The sequence below is a fragment of the Clytia hemisphaerica genome, unplaced genomic scaffold, assembly GCF_902728285.1.
Source record: "Clytia hemisphaerica strain Z4C2 unplaced genomic scaffold, Clytia hemisphaerica genome assembly, whole genome shotgun sequence".
NCBI classification, from domain to species: Eukaryota; Metazoa; Cnidaria; class Hydrozoa; order Leptothecata; family Clytiidae; genus Clytia; species Clytia hemisphaerica.
The window spans coordinates 2,587-14,101 of NW_027104339.1; the positions used below are offsets into that span (position 1 = coordinate 2,587).

At 38.5% G+C, this 11,515-nt stretch overlaps 2 protein-coding genes across 2 annotated transcripts; both read right to left on the bottom strand.

Moving 5' to 3' along the window:
* Positions 1–200: 200 nt before the first annotated feature.
* LOC136817993 (uncharacterized) lies at positions 201–2,703 on the bottom strand. The gene is made up of 2 exons (XM_067074364.1): positions 578–2,703; positions 201–270 (listed from the first exon to the last, which is right to left on the bottom strand). Exon 1 carries the CDS (start codon positions 2,678–2,680, stop codon positions 1,070–1,072), a length of 1,611 nt encoding a protein of 536 aa, XP_066930465.1. The 5' UTR covers positions 2,681–2,703; the 3' UTR covers positions 201–270; positions 578–1,069.
* LOC136817992 (uncharacterized) lies at positions 2,682–4,019 on the bottom strand. The gene has a single exon (XM_067074363.1). The coding sequence runs from the start codon at positions 4,017–4,019 to the stop codon at positions 2,682–2,684; it is 1,338 nt and encodes a 445-aa protein (XP_066930464.1).
* Between the last annotated feature and the right edge of the window lie 7,496 nt (positions 4,020–11,515).

Here is an 11,515-nt window from a genome sequence, read left to right on the forward strand (position 1 = left end):
AGTATGTGAAAAAAACAACTTTTCTATTTTTCCTTTTTATTGCAAGAGTTCTAGAAATGAAAATAAAGGAATAATGATAATTGAATACTATTCACTGATGATCCGCGGCACTACCATAAAGCTAGAATCGCTTTGAGTCTTTTGGCTTGAGAATATGATTTCACAGACTAAAGTTTTTCACCATATTCTGGTTTTATATGTGTGGCGTTACAGGAAATGACACTGTTTGTAACTTTGTTTGATTGATTTTGTTGATGTGATGTGTTCAAACTGTAGAAATAAATAACAAAGGTCTATGAGTATTGTGTTTATAAAAAATAAGTCTAAGTTCAAAATGAAAATGTCTGAATTCAATGAAAAAGTATAAGTCTGATTGAAAAATGAAAAAGTATAAGTCTGATTGAAAAAGTTAAGTTCTTAAATGAAAATATAGGCTTGAATGAAATACTGAACCTATGAATCATGTCAAGGCAAGGCCCTAATCTATCAGTGTGAACTGAAAGAACAAAACAAAATGGCTGCCTGAAAGCAAAAACAAGATGGCTGCCAAAGAACAAGAACAAGAAATGAAACCTACCAGGTAGCCAATATAAAAATGCTGTGAATGAATTGACTATTGATTGACTTGAGTTGAACATTGACACATTGAATTGAAAATTACTTTAAGGTTAGAGCCTTATGAATTATGATGCCATTATGGTCAGTCAGCATGACATGACACAAAATGGTAGCTCTGAGGTGTGACTGAAGTGAGGCCTTAAATAGACTGAGTTCACACTGTGACATGATACTGAAAATGAGGCCATGGAAACCAGGTGTGCCTAACATACTAAAATAAAATAAATGAATAAATATAGCCTAGTCTAGCTAGCCTAGACTAATGGCACACAAATGAGATAAGTTACAGTAAGTATATGATAAATAAACACTATTTCCAAGGTGCAACAAATTTTTTGTTTCATGATTTATAAATTAAATTTTGTACTTTTTATTTTTGTTTTTGAAATATATTTTGATAAAATTCACTTTACATTCCCCACCAAAAAGGGAAAAATTTAATTGACAAATTTCATGTCCACATTCTTAGCCATTTCGCCAAGCTCGACCATAAAATCACATTCATCAATAGGGTGAATAATAACAAGACCACGTACTGAACGATTCGTTTCTCGCATGATATCCTCGTTTTCGTTTCTGTATTGAATAACTGCTTTTCTCGGAAGCATGTCATCACACCGAACTCCAGGCTTTTGATGATTCCATAGGTATATTGATTTGTTAACGTTGACTCTCGTTTGGTGAAAATTACAACATCACCGATATTGATTTTATCACTGTTGAACCATTTTGACTGTTTCATAAGTTTGGGCACATGAACTAGCAACCAAACTTCGAACCATGAGTTGTAGATTTTTTGATTTTCCTTCATTATTCTGGTTGGATTGTCGCAGAAAATGGTGTTGTCAGGGCATCGTTCGTTATTACGACCCAACAAGAGACGATTCGGGGTGATCAAATCTAGACATTCGAAATCTCCTGTAATGTCACCGATGGCAATAGGAAGATTATTGATTTGATTTGCGATACTTGAGCTGAGTGTTTCCCATTGTAGTATAGATAGGCGATGATTTTGAAGGCTCTTCTCAATTGATTGATTGACCTCCTTGATTTTACGTTCAACCTTTCCGTGCATGTTGTGTCCTTGAACAGGGCATGCATCAAAATCAATGTGTAGGTTCTGCATCAACTTGGATCTCAGGTCATGGAGATCGATACGCATCTCCTTGCATCCCTTCAGAAGTTGACTACCCTCATCGCACAATAGGCGTTTTGGATAGCCATGGTCGCATGAAAATCTCGTGAATGCTTGTATGAAAGAGGTGGTTGAATAATCGTCCATGACTTTTATTTTGATTGCAGATGTAGCACAACAGCAAAATACTATAAGCCATATTTTGACGGTAGTACGTTTGTGACTTGGTGAAAATGACTGATACGGTCCAGACAGATCTAACTGTGTGTAGTAAAATGAGGGAGCAATGGTTAGATTGAAGGATGATACTGGTCCCATTGCCATCTCCACAGTGCGTTTAGCGAGGTATCGACATCTATGGCAATTTCTCTTGATGTGTTTGATGAGCAATCTCCCTTCGATGACATGAACTTTCTTCAGAACATACCGATGGGTTGTTTCGATGCCGGAATGCTTGACGGTGGAATGATTCCAGTGGATATCCATTGAGATGCTATACGCAATTGGTGAATATCTATCCAGCAATGGTACACAAAATGAATCGGTTGATAGATCCTTCATAATATCTGTGAATGCGCCAACAATCGATACACCTTTGCTTGGAAGAATTCTGCCTGTGTAGATTAAGATGCCGTTTTTGTCGGTTGAAATCTTCTCATACTTTGATTTGGAAGTGAAATGACGTACTTCATCTGATCCCTTTCTGTAGTAGTACATCTCAGCATCTGTGATTTCTTCATTGGTCAGAATAATGCTGTTCTTCTGTGATGATACATTCTGTGATGATACAATCTCTGATTTGTCTCGAGCTCGCTTGACAAAATTTCTTACAAAACGGATAACGTAAGCCATGATTCTGATAACAACTGTAAATTTGTGTTTCATTGGATCCAGAAGGTACATGGAATATTCATACCGTTTCTTCATTTCATTGAGAATGCTTTCGGATGTGAACGGAGACATAATGGAATGACTTCTCCTTTTGAACTTCTGATTGTTGCTGGGCTGTTAGCTTCAACTGGTCAGCAGATTGTGTTGGAAATTGAGATGATGGCAACCGCATCCATGGTAATCCATTGATCCAATTTGAAGATTGGTCAACATCCTTGATTTGAGCTCCTGGTCTTGTACCAAGATCAGCAATGTTGTCGTTCGATTGAATGTAGGCCCACTGGTCCTTTGATGAAAAACGATTGATTTCAATGACACGGTTCCGGACCCATTCCTTCAATGGCTTTTGATCGTTACTGATCCAATGTAATGCGATTTGACTGTCTGTAAACTTCTTGGATGATACAACAAGTCCTTTGAATGATCTTTTGACGATTTCACTTGTGTATGCATTCAATAACGCAGCATACAACTCAGCTCTTGGTAATGATGTCTTTTGAACAGTTCTTGTGCGTGAGAAGACAAGTTGACAGGAATGAGAGCCATCTTTGAGACGGAATCGTGCATAGATACTAACACATACCAAGCTTTGACTTGCATCCCCAAAATCCAGAGTTTCGATTTGCATATCGACAGCATCCTTGGGTACGATTGATCGTTTGAAGCGGATGGATCCAATTTCTTGCATTGTTTCAAAATGATTGAGCCATACTTGTCGCAGCTCGTTGGGCAGGACATCATCCCATTGAAGTTGTCGTAGGTTTAGTTGTTGGAGGTCTAACTTCATTGCAGCCACAAGAGGTGCAATCTTGCCAGTGAGGTCGTAGATCTCTGCAACCTTTGAGATACATTGACGACGTGTGAGTTTTTCAGGAATGATATTCAATCGATCTTGATTCTTCTTGCCTCTTGTCTTTTTGGAGAAGTTCAGTTCAGAAATGTTAAGTGATACCTCATCTGTCTTTGGATACCATTTCAATCCTCCAACGATAATTGATTCACCATCATCAGTGAGGTCTGTTAGCGGATCTTCGCCAGTGAAAGTGACTCCTTTGAGACGGAAGCCTCCATGACCAATGACATATTCAAATTCATCTGCACGCTGATGGGCGATCTTGATTGATTCTTCTCCTGTTAGACAATCATCGACATAAACATCTTCATTGACGATGCGATAAACTTCAGGATATTGATCTTGAAATAAGTAGGCAATCTGACGAAGTCCTCGCTCCGCCTGATTTCCGCTGGATCTGATTCCATAGATTAGTGTTTTGATCACTTTTTCCATTGGTGTCTTTGATGAGTCAAGTTCTGGGTGCCAAATATAACGCTGATAGCACCAATGGTCTGGGTTGAGGTGGATAGTGTTGTACATCTTGCATACATCGGTATGTATGCCAATTCTATGAGTTGACCAGCGTAGCAGTACTTCTTGCAGCTTGTTTAGATTGTTGCTTCCTTTGGCAAGGCAGTCGTTTAAGCTGTAACCAGATGCGGTAGGGAAGGAAGCATCAAATACAATACGACATGGTGTGCTGAGTGCGAAGTTGATTTCCAAACTGCACGCCATGGGATGAAGTTTTGAGTTGAGTTTGCGTGAAGTGATTGACGGATGTCTTCTGATAAGTTGCTGACATAATCCACAAAGCCCATGCTCTGTAGCTTTGCTTCAGACTTCAGGATATCTTCCTTGTCTTTAGAGTTGCGATCAAGTTTCCTCAGCTGCTGGTAGTAGATCTTCTGTGCGATTGATTTGTTTGGGGTGAGCTTGACATCAGCCTCTTCGATGAATGGCAGTTTTGCTGTGATGGTCTGATTGTTGGTATCAATTGTGATGGAAGAATTGATGATTTCTTGTTCTATCTCCTCCCTGATGCTGATTGCTTCTTGATGGCTTGATTGCTTGCAGTCCTTGCAGCTTCTACAATTGACACAACGATAGGTTATTTCTGAGCCAACTGATTCTGATGTGTCAAAATGCTTTCCTGGATGAGAAGGCAGGACAGATAATGATACGTCAGGATCAAAATTTGAACCAGAGTTGTACAATCGGAGTTGGCTGGTGAAGAATGCTGAAGCTCCTGGTTTGTCAGCAAAGAACAACCGATGGATGCTGGTAAAGATAGGATGCGGACCTCCTATCACTCCTCTACCACCGTTGACGTTCTTGAATGGAGATTCGTAAATTGCTAAGCCAGAATGAAGTTGATGTATCATCTTAGGGTGATAACGTAAATAACGCATACCGATCATGAGGTGCACTTCTCCTCCAACTACTGATGATGGGATGGGAAGTGTCTTTGAATCTCGACCAGAGGTTTGATATGATCTTTGGATGTCTTGAAATGGTTCATCGAGTGTGTAGTGTGGGAAGACAGCAGTGATTTCTTCCATACATGTGCCAGACATTGATGCCATTTGACCATTGTGCATGGGTATCTTGACATTGTACGTACCATAGGTTGAGTGAGTTGTGGTGTTACCAACACCACTGATTTCAATGGATCGAGATGATTCTTGAATGGCCAGCGGTCCGAGAGATTTCACTGCAGAGTGCTTGACAATGAAATCAAAGCAGCCATTGTCGAAGAAGATTGTATATTGACGATTGTTGATCAGGATTGATTGAAATAAGAAGATACCTTGAGGAACGTCAACATCATTTATTGGGTTTGATTTGAAGCAGGCATTCATGAATGACAGGCTGATCTCCTTGGCAAATGTTGGTAGCCGCAGACTTCTAGTGCAACGTTCCTTGTACTTCTGCAAAACATCTTTGTTGGCTTGAGTGTCCTTATGTTCTTCGCATACAAGAACATGTTTTCTTGGGATGTCATTGTCGTGGGATTGATGTGGACAAACAAAATCGTGTTGGCAGCGTCCCTCTTTGTGTTTGCCAGTTGATATGTCAGCCCCTGGATAGAGGCATTGGAAGCAGTAGCCTTTCCCTTTGAGTAGTGAAAGACGTTTGGCTGGTGTCAGTTCCACGAATTGCTTGCAGGTGTGGTACTGGATGAGTCGTGTTCCTTTTGGTCCAGATGTTGATATGTGATCTGTTGATCCATCGGCTGAGTTGCAGATGGTGCATGTTGTGGTTGATGGTGATGGCGGGTTGGAATTGTATCCTCCTCGTCGATTTGTTTTGGATGAATCTTGCTTAGACTTTGATTGGTCTGATGGTGGTCTTTTTGACGAGGATTCTGATGGACCCATGATGATCACCTTTTGTTGTTGTAGCTTCAGTTCTTTCTCTAGGAATTCGACCAATCTCTTCCATATGACGTGAGGTGAGGTGCTTTCATCCATTGTTGATAACCATCTTGATAGGCGAGAATCTCCGAGCAGTGCGTAGATGCGTTGAATACCGTCCCCATAGTAGAGGTATTCCTGGATGTTGTGAGTATCCGCGATGAGAATGAGATCTTTGATGAGGTTGATGACTTTGCTCAATGCGAACGCAATATTGTCTGCGCCCTTGATCTTTGAAATATTGTCGATGGTGTTGAGTTGATTCAACTTCCTAGTCAGTAGATGTTTAACGTCTCCGTAGGCAAATTGAAGTTGTCCCCAGATACTCTCGATATCGGTAAGACTTTTGACCATGCTCAGAGCAGGGTCTTTGAGATAGTTGTTTTTGAGCAAGTCAGGTAGCAAATGTCGAGGTGTAGATCTCTCATGAAGCTTAACAAAGTTTGATTTGAACGTATAAAAAAATCGATACTGGAATCACTTGAGCCGGAAAATTTTTCGAGGCGAATGTTCAGTTTTGATTCAGTAAAAGACTTAACTTTGTAGACGTCACGGTCTTTCACAAGTTTGAGAAGTTGAGTGGTGTAGCTTGACTTGGATTTCAGCAATGAATCGTATTGTTCACCAAGGTCCTTAATTTCAGTTACGTCCTTGGTTTCTGAGACTGGTGTTTGAAGAATAGATTCATACCTCTCTGCAGCTTTGTCGACTTTCTCAGCTTTTGATGATAGTTCAGCTTTTAACTGGATAAGTTCATTGTCAGTTAAATCATTAAAGGTAATATCAAAATCCTTTTTAAGTTCATTTATAGTTCTTTTCAACTCACTGATTGCAAAACGTCTGGATTGCTCCTTGAAATTGGTGACGTCCAGAGTGGGTTGAATTGATTTGATATCTGGTTTGAGGTTCTTTGAATCCTTGAAGTATTCCTTGATTGCAAGTAGGGTGGCATTAATCTCATGTAATAATTCAGGGTTGCTTTTGGCTTTCTTCAAGATCCCATCAAGACGGTATAATTTATTTCGTAGGGCTTGAAGTCGCTGGATGGTGACTGAGATGTGATCTGCATTTTCGGCAATGATGGGATTTTCATCGATCAGGTCAAGTGCTTCATGCATTAAAAACGTGTGCATCTAGTTCTGTATCTTCTATGGAACGAGACGATTGATTAATTGATTGAGAACTTGTGTTTGGGTTAGACGACTCATCGGGTTGAGACATTTCGTCGTTTGAAGTTGGCGTCAAATAGACTCTTTGACCGGTTGAGTTGAGTTGTGAGTAGTCAATGCGCTTGATAGTGCGTCTTGACCGGTTGGTTGACATGTAAATCGTTGAAACGTTGGTAACTGTTCAATGCGTTCTGTTTGAATGTGGCGTTACAGGAAATGACACTGTTTGTAACTTTGTTTGATTGATTTTGTTGATGTGATGTGTTCAAACTGTAGAAATAAATAACAAAGGTCTATGAGTATTGTGTTTATAAAAAATAAGTCTAAGTTCAAAAATGAAAATGTCTGAATTCAATGAAAAAGTATAAGTCTGATTGAAAAATGAAAAAGTATAAGTCTGATTGAAAAAGTTAAGTTCTTAAATGAAAATAAAGGCTTGAATGAAATACTGAACCTATGAATCATGTCAAGGCAAGGCCCTAATGTATCAGTGTGAACTGAAAGAGCAAAAACAAAATGGCTGCCTGAAAGCAAAAACAAGATGGCTGCCAAAGAACAAGAACAAGAAATGAAACCTACCAGGTAGCCAATATAAAAATGCTGTGAATGAATTGACTATTGATTGACTTGAGTTGAACATTGACACATTGGATTGAAAAATTACTTTAAGGTTAGAGCCTTATGAATTATGATGCCATTATGGTCAGTCAGCATGACATGACACAAAATGGTAGCTCTGAGGTGTGACTGAAGTGAGGCCTTAAATAGACTGAGTTCACACTGTGACATGATACTGAAAATGAGGCCATGGAAACCAGGTGTGCCTAACATACTAAAATAAAATAAATGAATAAATATAGCCTAGTCTAGCTAGCCTAGACTAATGGCACACAAATGAGATAAGTTACAGTAAGTATATGATAAATAAACACTATTTCCAAGGTGCAACAAATTTTTGTTTCATGATTTATAAATTAAATTTTGTACTTTTTATTTTTGTTTTTGAAATATATTTTGATAAAATTCACTTTACAATATTGAAGTTCCTGTGTACAAATAAAGAACGCTTGATGCTATCTTGACTTTCAAAAATGGCCGCAAACTTAAGACATAAAAAAACCCCGCTTTAATAATTAATTCAAAAACTATGAATGCCTAAAATTTGAGCCATAGATAAAAAAATTTGAGCCAAGCCAACCTTGAAAACTAATTTGAAGACCAACTTCCCAAGAAAAAGATCTACAGGGGAGACGGAACTCCCACCTAGATCCGCACACTGCCGGATAGGCTATTTCCCAGAAATTTTGCCGGACCAGGCCGGACCTCAAACACTGACCCATTTACATGTGCAGAATTGTTTTTACTTTAGTGTATAAGCAAAGCCTTAAAAATTGAAGCGCTGTCTCGGGAATTGAATGACAAATTTTGGTTGGTCGATTTTGGCTGCTGCACGTTTTCTTTTGTTTCAAACTTTCAAGTTTTAATTCATTGTCTTGCAAACTTGATTCAGGTAACTCTCATCGTTGTTGTTGCAAATACATCCTGTACATGACTGATATTTTTTCTGAAAGCTTGATTTCCTAGTGTGACTAACAGTTAGATACTGTTTTAGAGTTTTAGAGCTTTAGAGCTAGCCTGCCATAGGAATTCCTATACCTAACTCGTTTGGTTAATTTTGGAACGGCTTCAAAAAAGTCATATTGGCAGATAGTTTAAAAGTTTCTGCGAAGGAAATGTGTGGAATTTGCTGATCTTGATGTCTTGTTGATTCAGTCAAGAGAAAAGAAAACAGGTATATCTTTTTTTAACCAAGGAATATTGAAGTTCCAGCAAGCATTGTAGTTAATTCCTGTGATAAACAAAGAGGCAGTTAGGAACATTTGGAAGTTCCCCTACGCGGCTGCAATAAAAAAAATCATAACATCACTCATTAAAAAGTGGCGTTCGTGTCCTTTCGCACTTTTTTTAGCCTAGACGATGTAGCAAACATTAGTAAGTATAAGCACACTGTGTTTTTAATTGGCTGAATTTTTTCTTGCGCCGGAAAAACTTTTTCAAACTTTCAGCGATGATTGACAGAACTTTGATTGATTGTAACAGTACAATGAAAATTATCCAGCGCATTTTTTATCTTCTTACCTTCTTCATTTTCAATGAAGCACTCAAAGTTTACTGAAGGTACAGGAAGGTAAGTATATAAGATAACGACCCACGGCATGGCCCGAACATGTTCGGGCTTGTTCGGACCATGCTCGGGCCACAAAAAAGTATTATTGAATCGGCCCGAACATTTTGTTCGGACCATGTTCGGGCCATGTATTTACAATTGATACGGATTTGCTCGGGCCTTTCCTGGTTTATCATCATCCATTGTTAAATATTTTCATTAGACAAATTCAAAGTTCCAAATACCAGTTTGATTCACAAAGTTGTATAACAGTACAAAAAACGATCCAGAAAAATTCTGCTTCGAATAGGAGAAGACCACAAGAAAAGCGAACGGGATAAAGAATAAAAAGAAGACCATATCATGTATGATTCAAATCATTCTTTTTAATAATTTTCCTAACTTAATTGGAAAATAGATGATTAACTTTTTATATTTGAACAATATATATTTGAATAAAGATGAAGATTTTTAAATTTGTTTGCTAAAATAAGGAATTTAAAATATAAATATTGGGTCCTGAAATTACACCTGCGATCGTAGCAAGTTTTCTAAAATCTGGCCCGAACATGGTCTGAAACTACGCAGGCCCGCATGGGCCATGCGCGGGCCATTTTTAAAAAGTATTAATCAAGAGGCCCGAACATGTTCGGGCCATGCCGTGGGTTGTATAAGATATTCTCATAATTTATGATATATTCATTGAAACATGTTTTGTCGTGCGCTGCAGTAGAGTGCATGACGTAACTTGCGCAACAACAAACTCGCCTTCTGTTGGAAGATCATATTGGGCATTTCGGCATTACCACCCTCGAAGCAGCGGGCGCCTTTGTCTTTCTGCAACTCTTTCCACCATTTTAGATGGCCTTAACAATAGATCCAAAAGGGCGCCATAATTTTGGAAGATAATTTGTTTTGGTCTCCGGCTTTGGGATGTAGCAATGTTTTTGGTTGTTTTCGATGGAAAATAGTAAGAAACTTAAGTTTACAAATGTCATTTAGTGTTTGCTGGCTTATAGAATGGCAGGATCCTGGATGGTTTCCCTTAACTGAAGAGGAATGAATTTGAACGAGTGGACAACTAACCAGTCAGGGTTGTGGATAACCAAATTTGTCTTTATTTACGAAATTTGCGTTTTCTTTTTGTCTATTCATTTTTAGTAAAAGTAGGATTCTTTAGATTAACCCCCCCTCTCTCTCTGGCTCTGACTGATAGATGTTTTAGAACCCACTGGTGCTGAGGACTTAAAGAAAAGAAAAAAAAAAACTCAAAATCAGAAGAACAAAAAAAACACAGGATTAGTAAAAAGCACTGACTTTGTAATTGACAGTTTGAATAAGAAAAATACAAGTTAAGGTATGTTTCCAGACGATGTCAATCGAACAAATCGAACGCCGAATCAATTGAACGCAATCGAACGCAATCGAATGATTGAAATTCGATTGCCGAACGCAATCGAATGCCAATCGAATATTACCACGATTTTCTCGATTGATTCGATTGCGTTCGATTAGTGCCTGGATTCGATTGATTCGATTGTGTTCGATTGATTCGATGATTCGACTACGTTCGGTTGGCTTATGCATTCGACTGGTTCGACTAATTGATTCTGTTGATTAACGTTGATTCTCGTTCAACATTTGAAGAGTTAAACGAGATGATATGAATCATTTTAGCCTGGATTCTAGAAAATGCAGATCATGCAGGCCCACTGCCCACATGTTTACTGCATGTTGTGTGTCAAAGTCCGTTCGTTGCGTTGATTTATCTATCGTATCGATACTTAACCTCCCTAATAAGAGGCGCTCGAAATTGAAAGGAATTGAGGTAAATTGGAATCTAATTTAATCGACCACCCGTCGAACGCAGTCGAACGTAATCGAATATCAATCGAACGTAATCGAATATCAATCGAACGTAATCGAATATCAATCGAATCAATCGAATTTTACCCAGAATTTTACGTTCGATTGATATTCGATTGCGTTCGGCAATCGAATCGCAATCATTCGATTGTGTTCGATTGCGTTCGATTGATTCGATTGAAATTTTCGTTCGATTCCGTTCGATTGACATCGTCTGGATGTTTACATCCACACAAAGCTGCTACGATAGTGAAATCAAAATAATTTTATAAACACTTTGCAGCTTTGTTTTGAAGATCTAACACTCTTGAAGTGAGGGACACAAATTCATTTCTAAGGAGAAATTGATTAAAGTATACTAATATCATGTTTAAAAACGTTTATAGATTTGTTTATGTTTTCATTTGAGAAATCACATCT